This window comes from Lonchura striata, chromosome 3 (assembly GCF_046129695.1).
Source record: "Lonchura striata isolate bLonStr1 chromosome 3, bLonStr1.mat, whole genome shotgun sequence".
NCBI classification, from domain to species: Eukaryota; Metazoa; Chordata; class Aves; order Passeriformes; family Estrildidae; genus Lonchura; species Lonchura striata.
Genome location: NC_134605.1, coordinates 96,106,213 through 96,129,253, shown reverse-complemented (window position 1 = coordinate 96,129,253; position 23,041 = coordinate 96,106,213). Strand labels below are relative to the sequence as shown.

At 35.2% G+C, this 23,041-nt stretch overlaps 1 protein-coding gene across 4 annotated transcripts in view; it reads left to right on the top strand.

Moving 5' to 3' along the window:
* Positions 1–23,041, top strand: part of EIPR1 (EARP complex and GARP complex interacting protein 1) — a 152,441-nt gene that overhangs the window by 40,905 nt on the left and 88,495 nt on the right. For 3 of the 4 annotated variants that reach the window (XR_013339759.1, XM_077782413.1, XM_021551203.2), the window contains exons 5-8: positions 7,298–7,397; positions 16,703–16,839; positions 20,186–20,353; positions 21,594–21,761. Coding sequence is in view for 3 of the 4 variants with exons in the window: in XM_077782413.1 (XP_077638539.1) it covers positions 7,298–7,397; positions 16,703–16,839; positions 20,186–20,353; positions 21,594–21,761 (573 nt within the window). In the remaining variant the exon portion in view is untranslated. Of the gene's footprint in view, positions 1–7,297; positions 7,398–16,702; positions 16,840–20,185; positions 20,354–21,593; positions 21,762–21,848; positions 21,873–23,041 lie in introns of all 4 variants that reach the window. The other variant, XM_021551202.3, reaches the window with a different exon arrangement.

The window sequence follows — 23,041 nt, the reverse complement described above, 5'->3', positions numbered from 1 at the left end:
ATATTTGATCCTTTCTAAATTGGTAAAAGTTTAAACTGTATTTATATCTCTGCTCTCTTCATAATTCCGTGTGATCTTGAATTCTTAACAGGATTTAGGTCTCTTGAATCTTTGATTTGTGTTTATTGTAAATAAAATAATTTATTATATATAAATACAAATGTTCAGTGTTCAACTATTAGCTGTCTTTCTTACATTCTCTTACATTTAAAGTATGTCTAGAACCAGCAGAGGAATTTTGAACACTCATTTTCTCATTTTCATTCCCTTGAATGTTTGTGGTAATTTTGAGTGGTTAGTATTGTGCAATTTTAAAACTTTAAACTCTTCAACGTAATCACTTTTTCTAGGGAATGTGATTCATTAATTGGCTACTGAAATAATATAACTTTGTATTATATGCCCTGTTTATTATGTTAGATTTTAATCAGAATTTATTTGACTCTACTTATGTAAAGTGGAGGGAAACTTAGTCAAGCTAAAATCTGACACTGAAGCACTAAAGGGAAAAATATTTATTTAGTTTTGTGAACTTACTATATGTATTCAGTTAAATTATAACTTCTAATAAGTTAAACAGATTCCATGTGCTTGAATGAAAATTAGTTTTTATGAGGTTTTTGCAGTTGTTTGTGTTTAGTTTGAATTTATAAATCATGATACAGAAAATAGTGCAGAAATTGTGTTACTCTACAACTAAAAACAAAAAAAGGGGTTGAAGAGTACTATTTCACTTTTCTGTCCCAACTTGAACATAGTTTAGTTTCTGTTCTCACCGTGCTGTTACATTCCCCAGTTTTACAGCTAAATTACTTGAGATTTTTCCCCACTGAAAGAAAATCGAGCTATTTTTAAAAGGGGTTTTCTTCCTCTTTGTAATGTCACTTAAGCTATTCATACCACTAAAAAATTGAGGTTGAAGTCTGCCTCAACTGATTTTGCCAGTGAGATAGATACTTCTGTTTATTCTACTAATATTCTGTTTATGATAATAGTTTTATGTTCAGTCTTACTGAATTGCTTAAAATGTTAGTGGGGAATTTAAAGAAAAACAGTGTTGCAGAACTGTGAAAAAATCAGTTATGCAGGAAAAATTTAAATGTTCATGAGGAACTAACTGAACAGGTGCCCCTGTTTTCTTGGTATCAGACTCCAGTTTGCTCTCCAACACCCCATTAAGTATTTATTATTTAAAATATTTATCCTTTAGAGTAGAATTCTTTCCAGCACAATATTCTGGGATGACTATAGATGTAGCAATGTTGCTGCTGGCACTTGCGTACATAGTAGTTAAAAATTCAGGGTTTTGAAATGTCTCTTGGATGTTTATTGGATGAAAAAATTGACCCTTGTACATTTGTGATTAAGTGTATCTATTTGGTAAAATGTCTGTGAGACCTGAAGGGGTGCCCTGCAGCCTCCCACACTCCATCCATCCCAGTGTTCAGGCTCGGGCAATGGTGATGGAGAGGTAAGTTAGGGAGACCACATTAGTTACAGTCCCAGCTACTTTTTGCAGTCTCTTCACCTCAAATTCCCCCAGAATTAACAGTTTCTGGATTAGAGGTGTTAGAGGGCACATCTATGCTAGGTCTGTGTAAACTTTAGCATTTGGTTCTTCTGAACAGAAGGAGTGGTGATTTTCTTCAACTATCAATGCAGATCTAGGCAACCTAGATCATCTTAGGCACATGTTTTAAATCACTGGAGAAATATTCTGCTTTGTTAGGTATTATTCCCATGACCAACCACGCAGTTTGCTGCAAACAGCATAAATTAGTATGGATATGCTATATCCATATTTCCATCTTTGAAAAGTCCCTTATGAAAATAGTCAAATTGTCCCTCTCAAAAGTAGATATTTGTTTTCTTTAAAGTAAGTCTGCAGAGATTGTTTTTGATCACTCCAGCTGTTTTGCAAATATATTTTTTTCGGCCCTTAATTTTTGCCTTAGTACATGGAAAAAAAATTTTGTCATTCTAAAGCCTCCAGAGGCTGGGCAAGAGTTTTACAAAACTGTGTGCTTTTCTGACAGACACTGATACTATGAAAATGTTTTGCTTAGGCCTACCACCTTACTTGGTCTACAGACAAGCCAGTTGCATGTTTCTTTCCTGACCTGTCGAATATCCATAATATTAATTTTGGGTTTTTTTTAAAGCCCTGTTCAAGCAACAGAATAAAAATAGTGTCTGTGGCAGCAGCTACTCCATGCATAGTGTGTTGTAGAGACCTACACAATGGTAATTTAATGAAAAAAAATTCAAAAGAGAGTAATTTTTCTGTGGCATCTCCTTGTTTGGATGCTTTTTTATTTGTTTGTAAAGCAGTTTAATTTTTCTGAATGTAATATTAATGCAAGAGTCACAATAAAGCCCAGTTATCTTTGGGATTCTTGTCCAAAATAACCCTTCATGTCTTAATTCTCATTGCTCAGCAGCTTTTTAGCTAAAATGTTCACCTTACTGTCTAGATTTTTTTGGGAAGCTCTGGTTCTCATTTTAATGCATCTTGAATTGGACTCTGAATTAAATCTCAATGTCTGAGAATTTTGAGATGAACTGTAACTTGTGATCCCTGCAGCAGACTTCAGTACACTATAAAATAGCCAGAACTGATTGCATTCAGAAATGTGGCTGTTTTGCAGAGCACTCGGGTGGGTAACAAGATCGTGAGTTCCAGGCTGGTTTTGGTCTGATCTCCTGTCTCGTAGAATTAATGTCCTGATTATCTGATAAGCAAGAGTGATCTTTAAATTGGAATCGTAGTGCAAAGAAGGAACAATATTTATGTTCTTAATGTGTGAATTTTTCTGGTGGGCTACGTGGAAGCTGCAGGATGGTCTGCTGAGTTACCAAATGTATGGGTATATTTTCCATTTTTCAATGCATGAGTTTTCAGTCTAGCAAAATTTTTCCAGTTATAGAAAGGTAGTTGCCACTTCTGTAATTGCAGTTAAGCAGTAGTTAATGCATGCTGTGTCTGACACTTGTGGCTTAACTGCAGTTCATGTCAATGAAAGTGTTTCTATATTGCTTTTTTTCTTCCTCAGTCTATAATGGAGGACTTTGAATTGTTCATTTGTAAAAGTTCTGTACATTTATTGATAAAGGTGATAACTATCTTTTCTGTATAGGAGAAGATAATGGGTCCTTTCATGTGTGCATTTGAGTGACTATATTAAATACTCTTATTTTCTGCTAAGGTAATGTTCTCTGTAGGATTTAATTTTATTTTTTATACTTAAAACTAGTAGCTGCAAACTTAATTGAAGCATCCTGAATCATACAACAAAATAGCGTAAAATACAACATATATAATTGCTTGTCTTCTGTTTATAGAGTATTTAAAGAGCAACCGTGAAGTTGCCACTCAGTTTCTGAGTAGCAACTGTGAATTTGATGACTCTCTTGTCCATTTCTGAAAACTGTAAGCATCAGCAACTTTTGGCACACTGAGGAAAATGGTACTTGCCTGGTTTATTTGTTTTCCTTTGTAGACATTATCACCATTTCTGCTATGCTGAAAACTGTTCTAAATGAAAACTTCAGTTTCTCTAAAATTTGTATCTTGCTTCAGAAGTAACTTTTTCTTTTCACTCACCAATAATTCCTGCCCACCTGTTCTCCATAGTATTTCATGTTTGACATTCAGTCATGAGTACAGAACATAGCTGAACATATTACAAAGAGTGATTTGAGTAGCCTCTACTTAAGATTAGAAAATCTGAATGAATGATCACCAGAACAACACCCATAAATGAAAAATTAAATAGAGGTAAAATGGGCATCCCACAAGGATCGAGTGAATGTTGGAGAGGCCTTTTATTGCAAGGTATGTCAGCTCAGTTAGAATTGGCTTTAATTAGTACACTCTATTCAGCTGGAAAAGTTCTTTTACCTTGAAGTTCAGTGATGCTTAAAGATGTGGAATTTCTTCTACCTTTGAAAACATCAAAGCAATTGTTTTCAATCTAGCTTTTGCAACTAAAAATTGAGTGATTCATGTAGGAAAGGTGCAGATATATCAACAGGCATAAAAAATACTGATCTCTGGCTAAAAGGACTCTTAAAGGGTGGTTAAGTGGTCAAACCAGATTTCATTGTAATTAAAAATATATCTACATAGATCAATATGTAGATATACAACCAAATACCATTTATATTTTCAGCAATATGTAAGTAAATAATGGACTTAAATATGGTCAGAATCAATTTGAAGATTTCTTAGTTATCTGTTCAGCCATCCTGATAGCTTTCAATTTCACATTGGAAAACCAGGTTGTGGAAGGTTAGTTGTGATCACATGCAGGTTATAGTGTGTTAATTTTCTTTATCCTGTTATATGTTTTCATAAGATATTTTCATCTATTTGAAGGATTGAATTGATGTATCTGTGCAGTACAACTACATGAAATTCTGAAATACACATGGCAGTGCCAGTTGGTTTCTTAATACTGTTACAGGCAAAATGTAGTTGAGCATGTAATTGAAACTACACGTCATTTTTATTATTAACACTCGTTTTCAATTGCTTCTAAGTTTTTTCCAAGTTGTACCATACTTTTCAAAAGTGTGTATTGTTGAATAAGATTGGCAATACTACAGACAAAACAGCCAAATTTAAAATAAATCATAGAATTGTTCTAGTACCATGTTCTTGGTAAAACAAATTTAAAAACGTGATTGTAGCTTAATGTACTAAATGTAGTGATTTTGTCCTAATACAAGAAAACTCACTACAAATAGGCTTTTATAGGTAGGTAATTTTCATGGATTGACAACACAATAAGGGATGCTGGTCATGCTTCCAGCAGAATATAGGTGCAGAAGTTAGTCCTTTCTTTATTCTGTGGCATTGCCTTACAGAAAAGTTCAGTGGGTAAGGAGTCAGCCAATGCACCCTTTCAGTTATAGTTCCAGACTTTTCTTTGCAAAACAGCAAACAGGTGTAGTCATCTGCCTTGTGTATCTGATGCTTGTTTTACTAAAAGTGCAAAATAAAAACTGATGAGACTGTTTACACAAGGAGCAAGAGTAATTGGAGAGGAAGGTATCAGCTGAGAATAACTGAGTTTTGTTGTATTAATGGCATGAAAAAAGATACTTTGTCACTTCTTTCTCTTACCTGCAACTTCCTATTTTCTTTTCCTTATGTTTTATAGCATAAGATGAAGATCACATGAAGTTCCATCACTTGGGGAACTTCGAGTGATGGAATTTCATCTGATCAGCCAGATCATATCCAGTGTCAGCCAGATTATACCCAGTGTTTTAGAAATATAGGAGTAAAGCAAAATCTGGGATAAAATAGAAGCATGCATAGTGTGTAGTGCAAGGTTAGGAAGGTTGCTAGTGGCTGCCTAATGTTAGGCTTAGTTACCCAAGGCTGCATCTATTTGTGCAACCTTCTTTCATCTATTTCCTCTGTTACAATCCAAATTAACACAGAAGAGCAAGAAAAACTAAATCTTTATGGATAAAATTGATCAAACCCAGAAAGGTTTGAAATATACCTTCAAACTTGATTAAACCAGGTTAGATGTTGGTGCCAAAACACTTGATGTATTTTATTTAATAGTAAAAGAGGCAAAGATAAAACAAGTTAAATAGAAAGAAAGATAAAAGAAAGAAAAGAAAGAAATAGAAAAAGAGATGTGCAGGGGGTGGGAGGCAGAGAGTAATGGGGGTGAGGTAGAAAGATCAGCCTTCTGAGGGTCCCAGTGACATTGCATGGCTCCCCTCCATCTGGCTTCTTGGTGGCGGGGGTCCTCCACTACCCACTACCACCACAAAGCAATGGCATGCAATGGATTAAAAAATGTTTATATTATTGAGGTGGAACGCCCATGTGTCTCCCCTGGGGAGGGCAAGTTTGATGTTGTCCCTTGCAACACTGTGGGTCTGTTGCATCATGTTGCAGTGCTCTGCTGCAGGGTATGGGGAGCCTTTTGGGGGACCATGACACCCCCTTCACCTTTCCCAGGGTGAAGGGACCCCACAGCTGAGCTCTGCACAGCAGAGGATGGGCATTCAATGCCTCTCACCAAAGTTTTGTTCACCATACACCCAGAGCCTCTTTCCCCCACCCTTTGGTGTGAAGGTCTGTGTGAGCCTGGTAGCTGGCAGCCCTGGGCTGTGGTCTTGTCCCTGAAGGTGCTAAGCTTGATCCTTCTGGAAATGAGTTCTTCCCCAGCCCAGGCCTGAGTCACTTTATCTTATCTCCATCAACGTGAAGCCCAAGGCCCCATTCAGGGTTTGAGTGGTTTTCTCTGCAGCTTTTATACAGTTTTGCTGTAATAGGCAAAAGTCTTTACTGAAGATGTTTAAACCATAAATTAGAAAAATTCAGTCTCCAACCATCCAGTTACTGAATTGGTTCACACAAAAAGCAAAACAAACTTGTGATTAGTCCACGAGAAGTAAGAAACTTGTGAGAAGTTCATGACTAGAAAACTTGTGTCTAGTCATGCACTTCTGATAAACTTGAAGCAGTGGGACTTCAACAAGGCTCTGAAGATGAAAACAGCATCTCAAATGCTTTTAGATAGCTGAAGGTTCAGTCTTAAAATGAAAAGAAGTTTCTCCATTAACCTATTGATACTAAAATTGTGATCTCTACCTTCAGGTATATTGTTACTCTTCAGATTATTGGGAGGTTGCAAAACTTGGTTACAAAAGTGTTACAAAATTACAAAAATAGAAGCTGATTCTCGTAAAATGAGAGTATTCTTTCAATCCTACTGTTACCTTCTGCAAGTTTATTAGGGCTAGAGTGAATGTAGTTAGGGTGTGAACTACCCATACTGACTGGCTGAAATATGCTGCTTTTCATAGATAGAATAAGAGAGGAGGACTGATTTCTTGCATTCCTTCCTGCATAGCATGAAGTGAATCACAGGTTAAAAGTATATGCTGATTAAGTCATGATGGCAGTTGCAGAGTTGAATCAAAACTAAGGCTTATGATTTTTGGTGCACCTTCAGAAAGGATGTGTAACACTCTATATGAACAACCCTGAGGTTTCAGACTAAAGCCTTCTAAAATTAGTGTACATCAAGAACTCTGGTTGTATTTCTGTGTATGCAGAATGACTGCTACAAATTGCTAGTTAATGGCAGATTTTTGACTTAAAATGTTTGATGGATTTCATCTAAAAGAAACAGAAGGAATATGGTTTAACATATTTTGATATGGATTAGATCCACAGAATTAAAATGGCCTTCTGCTTCAATTCATGGATTTTAATGTTGGGTTATTTTGTTATTTATTTTGTTTATCTGTTTCTGTTTTACAGTGTTATGTGGGAGCCGATGGGAGATGGTAAAAAGATTATTTCACTGGCTGATAACAACATATTATTGTGGGATTTGCAGGAAAGTTCAGCCAAAGCTGTGGTAAGAAATTTTCTTTTAACAAAAGATGCTATACTTGAATATAGTCCAAACATCAACATTCCTTAGCCTAGAATTTGCTATCTTTTGCTAATCTTTTAATTATTCCTTCAGAAGTATCTTGTTGCCTAATGTAGGTGGAAGAAATGAATATTCTACCACCGTCTTAAATAAGAGTGTTTAAGAGTAGTATTTTAGTATCTGTTGCTAGTGGGTAAATGTTTTCTTTGTTCTAGAGTTCCCCTTACTGTCCTACTGCTTTTATAGTGAGTAATCTAGAATAAAGTAGTGCTGATTTGGTGAACGTCTACGAGTGGAAAAACCAATAATCAGTAAAGCCAAAGGTTACTGAATTCAGATAGTGGTGTAGTAACTCATGTTGGTTAATGCCATGCAGCCCTTTATTAAATTTACAACTCTTGATTGTGTAAGCATAATATAAGTTTCTCTATTTGCTATGTAATGCTTTGAATTTTCAATGTTAGTTTAATTTAGTAATATACAGTTAATTCAGATTATTGTTAAAAATGTCTTAGGAACATATATAAAAAAGTGTCATTGGCATAGATTTCTGTCTGATTATGCTATGTCATAAAATGTATATGGAAAACTTTGAATCATTCTGTATAGTCATTTAGATCAGTGTCTGAGCTTCTAAGTGTATACTCCTTATGTCAGGGACATTACTATTCACTTGATCTGTTGTCATTTTTAACTCTTCAGGTCAGGGTTAATTTTTTTCTGGATGCTGCAGAATAAGTTTTTTCAATTTAGTCAAGACACTGTGTCCATAAACTCTTCCCTGTTTATACCACCTCACTGCATACAAATAGATGACAAATAATATAATATAATATAATTTAATATAATATAATATAATTAATATAATATAATATATATTTTAATACTCTATGCTTATAAATAAGCCCTTTGGGTTCCTTCTCTAGATGAGAAACTTCAGCTCTTTTTTTCATCTGCAACTTCAAAAGGTGTTATGTTGTCTTCCAAAGCTTCAAATTAGTGTTTGTTTTTATCAAATTGATGTTGAGAGTTTCTGACAGCTTACCTCCAGGAGCTTGTCTGTGGCATTGTATCCCCTGGATTTGCATTGCACCTGCATTAGTCAGTATTTCTTTCCTAATGTCTGCACAATACACAAACCTTTCTGCAATATTGAAAAACTACTTTGGGGTTCGTACTGCTTCCATGCTATGAGTCCTCGTGTTTCCTTGAAGTACTGAGATTGCTAGGCAACTTAGCATTTTCCCTTTCTCCTACTTTCATTCCTTGTGCATCTCTGTCCTCACTTGCTGAAATATTTTTGAATGTTAATTAGTATCTTCACTGTTTGACCATTTTCTCATAACTCTCTGAGTTTTTCTTAATCCTAACCTCTCTCCCGTGGCAGGGGATTGGTATTAAATGATCTTTAAGGCCCCTTTAAACCCAAACCATTCTATGATTTCCACTGGGATGCTGTCTGGTGTATTATCAGTTTCTCTGTAGAAATCTTGTCATGATTGCCAATTTTTATGGGGTTTTTATTCCACATTTTATATTGCTTGGGAATTATTTACTGGAATTTTGTATGTTGTGTCTTCCTTATACTATTTCTTTTCTCAAAACTAAACTCCCACTCTGTCACACAAATATTTGTGCAGATATGATTTCCATTTTCTTTTCCTTCCATTGCTAGAATTATGATCTGTGTAATTTTGGAAAAGAATAGATGGTACTGGATTTTGTAATTTCAGCATGATTTGGGGAATCAGTAGTTTTATCCACAAAGCAACATTCAGCTTGCAGATCCTGTCACTATTTCAAGTAGCATTACTTACGTAGAATATTTTTTTAATTGGTACTTCTAAAATATTGTTGGACTACATCAGATGTTGATGGCACAAAAGGACTCTAGAAGGCAAAGTAAGTGATAAAGGAATTAAGGGAATTTGACTTGTGACATTTGTTATATGTTTATATTTTTTATTAAAGGAAAATAATAAAAGCAAATGTGAAATTCTATACCAAAGAAACTGCTTTACCCAATGAAGCAGATATAGCAACCCTTGATTGACATCTTCAGATAGGAGCGTTTAAAAATCTTTGTTAAAAACCTTTGTTTGCAGAAGTTAAGAATGTTATTCAGATTTTGTGATCAGGCTCTCAGGAGGCTTGATATTGAATTTGACTGATCGATCCTCTATATTTCTATCTAAAATAACCTAGTATCTCATGTGATTGCACTGTAAACAAGAATTATTTGTGATTAAAATTTTTATCTGAGAATAACTGTTTAGCATAATCAGTCTTCTGCTCCAGCAATTTTGAGTTGTTCTTAGATGATAATTACTTCAATACCAAGACATACACTGCTTTTAAAGTGAATTTTGATAGAGAAAGTTCACTGAAACTGGACTATCAAAAAACATATCTCCATGCATCAAAATCTTGAGCCCAGTGAATCACTTCTGACATGACTGGAATTCTTGCAATTTTTGAATGTTGAATTTTTGTATGCAACAGATTTGTCTTAAACATGTCTGTAGATTCCTGAGCTACCTGGAATCCAGCTGAACAAGACAGACAAAAGCATAAGCATATCTTTAAGAGGCCTGTGCTAGACTTGCTAGTAATGAAAATTAAGACAATACTGAAGTCCAGTATCATAGGCTTTTTCAGGACTAGAAGTGACTGTGGCGCATTTCTGAAATCTTCGAAGATTAACTCCCCGTTTACTTCCAATATATATGGCTGAAAAATAATAACTTTTATTTTGTAGCAATTTTATATTTGCAAAAAATATGAAGGGCTGACAGTTACAAAGAGCAATAAAGAAAGACTAGCAATATTTTGTTACACAGTTGGCTTTCTCTTTAAAAAAAAAAAGTGTCAAACCCTCCTCCATAAATCAACACTCTACCCCAGCTTTTGCTGCTGTAGTATTTAGGATGTGAGAGAAATCTGAGAACAGGTTGGTTATAAAACAGATAACATTAGTAGAGGTAAGTAGTAAATATATTTTCCATTTGGTTATCACCATGGACAAGGAATGTTTGCAGGCTAATGAGTTGTTGGTGAAACAGCTTTTGATATTCTGTGAATATCCTGTTTATAGGGGATTGCTGTATGCATAATAGATCATAATTCTAAAAAGCACATGATTTGTATTTTAATGGTTTTTGATCAGAATGTAAAGAGAGGCTTTCTTGAGATAGTAATAAAAAGAGCTTTTTTTTTTTTTTGCCTGGAAAACAGATATAGAAGAACAGCCTAAAGCAAAGGAATCAGGTCTTGCCAAATAAAAAAGAGGCATGCTAAGGCAAATTAAAATAAACAAACAAAACAACCAAAAAACCCACAATATTTCCTTTATATGCAGATACACAGAGGTTATGTAAATGACAAGAAAAGTTGTCTTTTTTGTTCATTAAGATGAAAGGTTGTCCATATTTGGAATCTCTTAGCCACCTGATGTCATATCACCTAACATGCTTTGTTTGAAGCAGGCAATGGCTAAGCAGGACATAGCTGGTATTGAGGAAATGTCCCTGTCTGACATCCAGACATTGCTCTGGCAGTCACACTCGCGTGGGCAGAGACTTTGGGCAGCTCCAGTGGCTGACAAGGTCCCCTGCTGCCTCCCTGCATGCCCCACCCTCACACATACCAGGTTTCCCATAGCAGTGTCTCAGTCCTCTCCATCCCTTAAGTAATTTAATTATGGTGCAACAGCAACACAACAATCTGGGCTGGTGCTTCTCATGAGGGACTCTGAATAAAGAAAATTCTGGGGTGTGATACCCTCCCAGTCTATGCAGCAAAAGTCTGGGGTCCTCCTTCTCGATCCTCTGCTTCTGGTGTTTCTCTGAGTGTCCAGTCAAGGGACTGTGACACAGGTCCCTGTGCCTTCTACATGTGTATATGTGTTGTTATAACTGATTAAATCAAGAGCCTGAGATTAAAATAATAGAAATGTCAGTGTGTTTGAATTGTTTTCTCTTTTGTAAAAAATACACAATGGTGTTCAGATTGAATAATATGATCATCGTTAACTAAAAGTAAGATCAAGTCCAATGTATCTGTATGAGGTAATAGAGGTAAGGAGGTATTTACTACACTGGTGCATCACTGGTCTTCCTGTCTTCACAACATTTTCAATTGCTTCCCTTTTTTTTGCATAGGTACACATTATAGGCCATGTTAATAGCAAGAGGTAAACCAAATGGTAGTCTTTATGGACCTTTCATATTTATGAAAGTTTGTCTAAAATTCAGGTATAATATAGATGGAAAACTGAAAATATCTGTGTCTTTAAAATTTTGTATCGGCCAAAATTTCTGCTTCTCTACAGTTACCAAAACTTCAGTCTTATTTGGTTCCTTTTATGTATCTGCCTGTGATTTACAAGTCTCATTGTTTCATTAAAATTAGCCTGAAGAATTTTACAGTTCCCAGTAGATTCAGAGCTTCTTGGTAATAAAATTATTGGTGTGTTCATTCTCTGAATTATCTAGTCAGCCTGGGATAAGAAACATTTGCTAACTGTAATTTACTGTATAGTTCAGTGGGTTTGTTTGGGGTTTTTGTTTTGGTTTGGGGTTTTGTTTTTTATTTTTGTTTCACTGTTTTTTGGTAAGTTGCTTCTGCCTTACAGTGTTCAATTTGCCTGTATTTACATTAAGACAAGCTTCTCCTGTCCTTTTGATCACTCCCTTTATTATTGTTTTGAGGACATTACCTTCTGGGGTGAAACTAATCTTATGCTCACTGCATCATTACCTTTTGCAATGAAATTAGCTATTCTTTGCCATTTATAATCATTAACTGGACCCAAGAGAAGCCCAGACAATGCACAAGGTGTGGATAGAATCTGCTGAGGAGACGACAGTTAATATTTCTGTGTACAGATTTGAGGTCACATGTCAACAAATTGCTAGAACTCTTCCTTGGGTAAATGCAATATGTTTGGCATGGCAGATGAGTGGAACAAAATGAAATAGAGATATTAAAATCTAGATATTTTTCTGGTTTTCATATGTTTTCACAGAGGGCAAATAGAGGTGTGGTTTTGATCATTTTAATTCAAACTGTTATAATTATATTCCTTTTAGATTTCTTGTCCTGTCTGGATTATTTAGCAGCATTCATGTGGTCTTGGTTCAGAACAACAGATAATATCAAGCAGTGGCATTCCAGGCAAGGCAGAATATATTTTGGGGAAGATTTCACAGGGTATCTGGATAAAAGTAATGTATCCAAATGGAGATAATATTAGGAATAAGCGTGAGATGCTTTTTTGGCAAGATAGCTGCTATTTCTCAAGGCAGGAAATACCTTGTGGAATTTAGTGAATTTTTTAATGCCCCCTTATTACTGCAACTAGAATAAACATAGTTTACTGCCCTCCTATAGTTAATCTATCATAAGAAAAATAAAAGGGAAATTACTGGATCAGAATGAGAATAGAAACCAACTCATAGGGTTGGAGTCATTTGTATTTAATGGTCTCCTTAATGATAGAAGTAGGAATGAAATAATTGAAATTATTGTTGGCAGAATTTGGAATGCATCATCAGCATATAAGAATCACAATATATTTCAGAGGATGAACTTGACGTTTAGTTTAATTTTTATAGTATAAAGCAGAAAATATGTTTAAGGAATAAAAATATTTTCTTATTGTAATGCAAACTCTCTTCTACTGTAACTCAGCACTTAAAAATATGTGAATTCTGTTACTTAGCTATTCTGAGAATAGCTATGAGCTGCCAATATGATTAGACAATTTGAAAAGGCAGATAGTTTTAAGATGATTTGGGAGTCAAGAACAGTTATAAAAGGACTACGTGGTATGGTTTCCTGCAGTTGGAGGAATTGAACTTAATTTACAATCCTCATCAACCTTTCTGTTTTTGTCAATAACAAGTCAGAAAAACACTCATGCCTTTTAATGTCAATCTCAAAATAGTCTGCTTGGCTTTGTCTACTTAGTATAGCCCTTAATATATCTTTCTTCTAAGTATTTTCCTGTTCTCTCCTTGGTCAAATAGCTCTTTTCTTGGAAGAGAGCATGAACAGTTGGTTCACTCTCCATGCTGCTTGTGGTATTCCTAGATAATTTCTGTACCCTTTAACATTTCATATATATTGGGTGTTGGGTGTTTTTTTTTTTTTTTTGAAGGATAGTGCCTGTCCTTTCCTCTTTCCAAGTCAGACCTTATGTAATCAAATTCTGAAGCAGGAAAATCAACTTCAGTCTTTGATATTTTGACAAAAATAAGTTGGAGTCATTGATACTTTGATTTGAATACACAGAAATCAGTCCTAGATCTAGGATATCCTAGGACGGATTTTTTTCATAATTTGGTACTTTGTTTTTGTAAAACCCCTTCCTTCACTGAGGATAACATAAGCAGTTCTATTTTGATCATATTACATTATTTAATTTTTTTAGAAGTTTTTTTTTCTTATTTTCAAGTGTTGCTTTATGCAACTATAGTATAATATTATGCTGCCCTTCTATTTTTGTTCTTGTGTCACCAGATTTAGGCATTGTTCCAGCTAAGCATTTAGGAATAGTGTAAAATTCATTCATACTCCAGTAACCATTTTACGCTGTTCAAGATTTCATTTTCTCCAGACTTCTTTTCTGAAATCAGTGTGATCTTGTACATTGCAAGAGTAATTCCTAATTTTGTTGTCTAAAAGTAGACATTCAATCTTACTCTACTCCTTTCCTTTTCCTTAATGTATGTGCCATTTTGTATTTATAAAATACAAATTGTTTGTATTGAATATTTTGAATTGTTTACCTAAAGTAAACCTATGAATTGTTTACCTAAAGTATCCAGTGAGGCCCTCACACCTGCATGTTTTCATCCCCTGGGCAGCACAGATCCTAATCTTCATGCAAGAATAATGTTTAGAATACACCTATGTCATGTTTTCCTTCCCTTTTGTAGGAAGCTTTTATTTTTTAGCTTTGCTGCATTTAAACAAGTGGAGAAAAGTTTTCAAGATAAAAAGAGCACTTACTTACCTGTCCATATATTCTGTATGAATTAAAATTACAGCTAAGGAGTTTTTGAACCTGCATTTGTGATTCTAAGCTACCAGTTTTGTTTCCTTTATTTCTTGCATGTCTAGGAAGGAATCCTATAGACTTCCTTCTGTTACATTAGAAATCCTTTTTATGTATGAAAATTTCTTTATCTCCAAATTGTCCTTTAAATCCTTGCAGTTGCTTTCAGGTTCACAGATGACATAAAAACAAGACTGAGTCAATTAAGAACTTGGCTCTGTATATAGCTGGACATCTGTATAAGGAAATATGTCATTTAATTTACTTATGAATTGCATATGAAGGCAAGGATGCATTGGCCCAACTAGAATATAGGTGATTTTTTTCATATGTTGTTAAGAAATGTCACAGTATGTATGTGCTGGCCTCAACCCTAAACTTTTAACTGCAAAGAAGAAAAATTTGATCTTTTTATAGTAGCTTACATTATAAAAGTTAAAATTAGAAGACACATATATATATGCGTGTGTGTGTGTGTGTGTGTGTATATATATATATATGTATGTGTGTGTGTGTGTCTGGAATGCTGGAAAAAGTATGTCTACTGCTGACAAAGACCCTCTCCCCTGAGTCATATTTTGAATATATGATGCTTTCCATCTCAAGAATAGATTTTTTAAATACCTGAGAAAATACACTCCCTTTGTTGGTTCTCTTAGTGTTAACATTCGCTTCCTTCCCCCCAATCTAAACTTTGAATGGGCAAATCTTCTTACGAAAGAAACTTTAATTTTTTAAATGACCTACACAAGCTATGAATGTTTTGTTGAGCCTGTAATCTAGTGTCTGTCCAAAAAAAAAAAAAGTGAATTTTATTGTCCAGTGTCCTATGAGGTGTTTTATGTTTCTATTAATAACCTGCGAGTTGTAGAAAGGTTTCCAGACTGTATTTGTTCTGGAGGAGGAGTAGTGTTAGAGGAGTAGGTTTGGCCACAGTGTTACATTATTCAGTAACACATGAGTAATATATGATCTTGCATGCTGGGAATGCCATGTTCTTTAAAAAAAAAAAATTCTAGTTGTAATTTCTAGATTGTTAATTGTAATGCTAAAGAAATAACGATCTTTTTAGAGTTGTAGTAATAAAAATTTAGCAAAATACATACATGAACATTTATACAATATACAAATGTATTTAGGCAATTTAGTATTGATAGCGTATTTTTCTGTTGATATCACTTAAAGTTAATGTAAAGAGTTTGTGTTTTAGTCTTTTTCATCATCAAAGCATCATATTTGTGCTGAGAAATCTACTATTAAATAGAGTATTGATGTTGCATTAAGATCCATCAGGATCCAGTGCGGTAATCTGCTTTTGTGAAATACCTCATAACAAAACATTTTGAAATATGAAAGATGACCAAATAAGTCTGCTGTTTGTGTAGCTGCTTGAAATTTGTGTAAATTTTATACCTGATTAAATGCAAATATTTTGGTTTTCCCCTCCCTCTTTAGGTATTAAATGGTTTCAGTAAATGATTTGAAGTAAAAGTAATTTGCAGTGTTGGCAGCTTTGATTTCCCCCATGTTCACATGAAATTGTGGGATAATTTACTATGCAACTTCAAAGAGAAAGTTTATTACTTTGGACTTTCTTTTCATTAACTGTGGAGATGCAGAGCTGCCTGCTCCAGGATATAGAAGCCTGTTTGTGGAACTGAAACCTTTTTATCTCACAGATTGTAGATTTGTAATCTAGTATCTACTGTTATTTTAACAGGCATGTATGTGGTGACATGGGCACATGGGCCTTGACTTCTTTATTTTAAAAAGCTTCTATACATTTATCAAAAAGAATCTTTGACACCATAATTCTGTTACTGCAGATAAAATTCGGCATTTTGACATGGAAAAAAATCTTGTAGGACTGTTAATGAAGCTAAATGCACATGTGTGTTTGGCAGCTATAAATCTGTGCAGTGTGCCCATATTGTTGATCTACTGTTTCAACAATGATCTAAAATAGTTTTAATTTATAGAACTAAATTAAAGTACTTCTAATAATTTGGCATACATTGCACTGCATAAGCCTTTTCAAAAATTAGTGATGGGAAATCAGCTCTAGCTTTTATTTGTGTTTCTTTACTGCTTTTTTTCTTCAATCTTTGGATTTGGTAGTCTGTTGCACTTGGAGCAATAGGCTATTGAGTAGCTTTGTCTTCATTGCAACTAATTTCATTTTAGTGTTACATTTAGAAACATTGCCAGCTTTGTTTCATTATTTTAGCTCTCTAGTTCCACAGCCTTAGAAGGGAAAGGACAATTAAAATTTACTTCAGGAAGATGGAGTCCACACCACAATTGTACCCAGATTGCCACAGCCAACGATACCACTGTCCGAGGCTGGGATACACGGAGCATGAGGTAAGGAGAGCTTGCAGTCATGTTCTCTAGAAAAGACAATCTCCTTTGGAGGTAGATTTTTGCATTGCTCCTACCATAATTTTTTTTGTTTGAAATGATAAGTGGCAAACTTATTGTTTATAAATGGAATAGAAAGGCTTGCATAGCTGATATAGTTGCAATTTAACAAAGACTTTTCTCTGCTATTCCCCCTCAGCTTCCATTCTAACTTGTATATTGAGTTTTATTGAACCATGTACTAGTCTCACAAGGATTTGTTCAATACATAGGAATTTATACCTGAATGAAGCTGTTTTGTAATTCAACCTGAAAATGTTTTAACAGTCCTGACTATGCCATGAACTATCTTCATAGCATTTAAAGATTACTTTAATCTTTGAAGGAAGTTCACAGGTCAAGTTCGCTCTTCAGTTCTGATTTTAACAAAGTGTTCTATAATATATTAATGATTGTAGCATACTAGTTATAAGAAATCACTGGATCTATCAAAATCATAACCCAATAAAAGCTTTGAATATACATTATAAGGCATTTTTCCCCCTGCTTAGTTGTGATTTTGATAAGAAAAGGAGTGATGTTGTGCACATCTGTTGCCATGACTACTAAAGCCTCTTCAAGCTTTTTTAAAAGTACACTTTATCCCCTTAGCACATAGTAATTTATCACTAACCCAAGAAGACTGATGTCTTGTAATAACTTCTGTTGCTTTAAAGGGCGATGACTTTAAATTTAGTTCAGTGGTTGCTGCCAGCTCAGAGTTGTAGCAATAAATCCCTTGTTTGCTAGTCTTTGTGGTTGTGCCAAAAAGATTTATTTAATGAAGGAAAGTTAAAAATACAATAATTAAAAGTCTCTTCCTGTGAAGTGTTTGAAAGTTATGTTTGACTGTCCCATTCTTTGCCTAGTAAACTGATACATAAAAATTAATTTTATGTAATGTGTATACTTAGATTTATAAAGGTACCTTATAAAGACAAGAGTGGAAAAAGAGGACAAAGGAGAAGGGGTTTTATTAATTTCCTTTTGTAATCCTATTTCTACCATATAGCATGCAGATCTTTAACCAAAGCCTGTGTTTCGAAGAGAGAATATTAAATATTGTAAAGCTGCTTTATGCTCTGTCTCATTAGAAGAAGCATCTCTATCTTGCATTAAAGAATTCTCTGAGTAACTTCTATGAAAGCTAGATTATGTGGATATTGTAATCTGGATTCTCAGTGAAAGGGGTAGCTTGGTTAACAGAAGCAAACCCACTATTGTATTTACTTTAAGTAAAGCCCAAAGTAAATAAGTCCTTAAAACTGGTTTGTTCTTAAACCAGTTTGGTAACTAGGCTATGCCAAAGAGCTGTTTGCTCAAAAAGTATGTGCAGTAGTAAGTTTCAACTTCATTTAGGCTGTAATATGTCTATTATGTAAATATTTCATAATAGGCTAGAAGTAGGAGTTTAAAGTCAGGGCAATATAAGCTGTGGCAGTACAGAAGCATAAAAATAAGGGGGAGGGGAGGAATCAAGGGCAGAAAACTGTTCTACCAGCAAAGTGAAGAGAAATACTAGAAGCAGCTAGAATAGCTGCGCCTGCAGAGACTGGTTATGATAGCTGCAAGATAGAGGGGGAGAACATTCTTTTAGGTATAGCAAACAAAGAAGGGGAGAGGAAAAAAGATTGTCAGGAAGAGTCCTAGACTAGACGAAGAAGCAGTCTTAATCAGAGAAGAGCTTGTGAAGCAGAGAAGGAAGACACTAGGCTGATTGGATTTAGAGAGAGAAATTTATCAGGAAAATCCAGACTCCAAGGCTAAATTCTAAATAACATATAAGAAAAATAATGTGAGAAAGTGGAGCCAATAGGTGGAGAAAATGTTCATGTGGTCTGGCAGTAATCTTATGATGTAAGTTGGAAGTTTAGTGTACATATTATTGCTCTAGGTAGGGTGAAAATGACGAAAAGAATGTTCATATTTGGAGAGGAAAGGGATCAAATGGTCAGAATAATAGTTAAGTTGGGATAAAGTCTTTCATGGTGACTAGTCCTGAATATACAATGGGCATATGAATATATGTCCTGAATATACAATGGACAGTAGTATTTTTGAGCCCTTATACACATCTCTAAGCAATGCAAGAAAGTTGAAAGGTGCAGTGAAGGAGGAAGAATGTGTTTTACCACAGCAAGCATGCTTTAGACTTAGTATTTTTGCCATGTACGTATTCTAAAAAAATAAGTGGAAGCTTAAATTCCACTCCTAGAATACTTGGTAGAAAGGCATGCCTGAATGATATCCTTAGCCTCTCAAACACTGAGAAGAGTGTTGATGCTAGATATCTTAGTAATTTCACTAGTGACAGCCAGAGCTGTCAAGATAGGGCTTAGTACAGACCTGATAACTTGGAACCTCTCCTTCTGGAGCTATTTTGCTTTGTATTAGTAGATAGGTATTAACAGCAAGAGACTATGTGATCATGACAGAAGACCATAAGTATATGTAATTTTCACAAGAAATAGGAAGTTTTGGTCAATATGTTTACTAAAGAGAAACATTTTTCATTTAAAGAAAAACCAAAAGCTCATGGAGTGTTGAAAAGTTCCAGTGAAGACTGTAGTAGACAGTCAAGTCTAAGCAGAACTTTAGATGATATATTGACAAAACTTTGGCTTGGACAAAACTGATCATACAGTAATGGAAACAGGAAAAAATCAGACAATCCCCAAGTTTTAAGACACAAGGTAGTGATACAAACTGATGGCACATGATATTTTGAAAGATATGCTAGGTTGTTAGCAGTACCACAGATGTTTTCTAAAGTGGTCCAGATGGATGAGGTTGTGTCTGGCTGAGTAGTTTAAGGGCCACGGGTAAATTGGTGATAAATGCAAGAGCTCAAGAAGGTAAATTCAATACAGAGCAGTAATAAAAAGCTGTCGTTGATATCTGTTGCAGCCTTTGCATCTCAGCTTTTCCAACTGGAGTAGATGTCAACAAATAGGGAACTAGTATAACTACTTAGGTGTGAAGAAGTTCTTACCTGAAACTGTTGTGGTTTAGTAGCAGACATAACACTTATTACAGAGCTGTGCTGGAATAATCTGGAACTACTATTTCCTTTTAACCCCAGATGATCTTAATGGACACAGACATGGAAGGTGCAAAGCATCAAAGCAAGTTGAGAAATCTATACAAGTCACTGTTAACAACTGGGAATTCCCTAAGCTCTGCACTAGACATGGGAACTCTAGGTCTGTGGGTGCTAAGGGGATTATGCAAGTTTCCAGGGGAACGGATTTCTGTAGGTGGAGTGCAGTCAGCTTTTTATAGACCATTCAATTTTTTTAATGTTTTACAGGCAGATATATTGTATAGAAAATGCACACGGACAGCTGGTACGAGACCTGGACTTTAATCCCAATAAACAGTACTACCTGGCTAGCTGTGGAGATGACTGCAAGGTGAAATTCTGGGACACGAGAAATGTTACTGAACCAGTGAAGACACTAGAGGAGCATTCCCACTGGTAGAACAAATAATCTGCATGCTGTTTTGTGGGTGGATGGCTTATATCATTTATTCAGCTAATTATTTTGCCGTTTAGGAGCAATGCAGACTATGTTTGTACTATTGTGCATAATCATTTTCTTGCACAGAAAAAAAAAGTTTCAGCATGTCAATGTTTTGAGTGTAATTGTAAATTAAGAGTTTAGATAACATTAGTCTAATTGGCAAGAAACTGTTAATATTGTTGGGAGATGGGGGGTACACCTTTGAGAAGCACAGCACAGAACTTGGCCCGTGGGGTCCAGCTGGGACACAGGTGTGCCTTCCCAAATGGAGCCTGATGTGCTGCACCTGATGTGCAGTAATAAAACAGTTGCCATCTCTCCTTCTGTTGTCACATGGTTGAAATGTTCAGTAATGCAGCTCAACTTTTTTTATGTTCTTCTCAGACCTTAAGTCAGAATATGCAAGTGAATAATTTTATTCTCTGAAATAAGATTTAGAGCCTGTATCTACTGCACTGGCCTGTGGATGGAGTAAAGAGAGAATCTTGCCTGATGTCTGCAAATTTCAATGCTCAAGAAAAGATGAATTATTCATATTTTATAAAATTTGGGTTGGAATAATTCCTGAAAAATAGATCCAGTCCCTAAAGCTATTTTAAGGGAAATTAAGATGGGAATTAACAGAAGCATTATTTATACTTTTTTTCTTCGGAATATTCAAAGAACAACAACAAATCAAGAACCATAAGACATTTGGTATTAACTTGATATGTAAAATGTAAAAATTGAAGAGAAATAAAGTCCTACATTTGTTTTAGGATATATTTTCAACTTCACTGTAAGAAGATTGAAAAAATCTCACTGTTGTGAGATTTTTGTTTAAAAGGCTATTTTTAATCCATATTTTGTTTTGGGGAATTTTTGTGTTTAGGATTTAAGTACTTCTCTGGCTTACTCAACAATGAATTGGCATGTATCCTCAAGGAATGATACCACTGAATGGTGTGATTTGTTGTTGTGGTTTTTTTTTTTTTTTTTTTACTTTGTTGAATGATGCCTCATAGAAAACAGGTGACATGGAAGCTTAGAAGTCTAATGAAGATGGCAAAAAAACAGTCTTTGGAATGAGGCATATAACTTCTATGCATATTTAAAACATTGAAATTTTAGTGCTGCTCTTAAAAGAAATTGTTTAACAGTGATGCACTACCTACCATGAATAGTCTCCCATTCTATCTGCTTTAACTTTTTTAGGGTCTGGAATGTCAGATACAATCATTCTCATGATCAGCTGATCCTTACAGGAAGCAGTGATAGCAGAGTTATCCTGTCTAATATGGTATCAATTTCTTCTGAACCATTTGGCCATATGGTAGATGATGATGAACTCAGTGACCAAGAGGACCAGCATCAAGAAGACAAGTATGAAGTTTCCTGAGTTTTATGTAGATGCTTATAATTTGTTGTTTCACTGTAATGGTTTACATGCTTTTTTTTTTTGCTGACTAGGATTTTTGTGTACAGGCCTTTCAGGTGAGTAGTTAGAATTCCCACTTGGTTCTTTCTTCAGTCTTGGGTGGAATATACTCTTTAAATGTGATTGGCATGGTCACTCCACGTTCACTGGTAGGAAGGGAATGTTGATGTTGGGGATCAGTCCTAAAGTCCTCTGGGTTGGTGAAAAGATTCACTTTAAGGGAGCTCTGGTTCAAGTCAAGCATGTAGAATAATCTAGGTTAAATTAGAATGTGAAAATACGCTTTTGTATTTGCTGTGTATGTGTTAGGGCCTTTGGGAAATGTTACCAGTCTAATGATAAGCTTCTGCATGGACAGAAGAAATGAAGTATAAACACTTTTTTGCCCCCAATTTTTTTCTTAATATCTCTGACTGCTCTGGAACCCAGTAACTCATCAGACCTAGATCAAGCAAACCAGGAGCTTGGTTTCAACATTCTTGGTACAGAATAGTGCATGTTATTGGCAAATGTTGTAAACCCATCCATTTGGTTTCTATGTAATCAAATCTTTTCCTTGTGAATTGTGTAGGGATGGGGTTTTAGTAGATTAACTGTGGATATATGTGTATATAGGAAGTTCTGTAGATTGAGGTTGGGCCAAGGCTTTCTAATTTTTTGACTAGTTTTCAGGTGATCTTCAGCAAACTCTTCCTTCCTGCAAAGTGAATCAGAGAATTACAGAATGAATTAGATTGGAAAAGACCTCTGAGATCAGAGTCCAACCTGTGACTGAACATTACTGTGTCAACTAGACCCTGGCAATGTCTGCCACCCTCAGTCTTTCCTTGAACACCCCCAGCAACGCTGATTCCACCACCTCTCTGGGCAGACCATTCCAATTTCTAATTACCCTTTCTGCGAAGAAATTTCTCTAAATGTCCAACTTAAACATACCCTGGTATAGGGCAGTAAGGTCACCCCTGAGCATCCTCTTCTCCAGACTAAACAACCCCATCTTCCTCAGCCCCTCCTCATGACTTACTCACTAGACCCTTCACCAGTTCCATTGCTCTCTTCTGGAGAGTTCTACAAAGCTGTCTGCAATTACACAGGCAGATTAACTCCTGAATGATCTTTTAAAATAAAGAATAGTCAGATGTGATAGGGAAATTACAGAAAAGATCCCCTGGTTGCTCAGCTGTGTTTCCTAGATATTCCAGCTAAAATTCTAAATAAAGTTTAG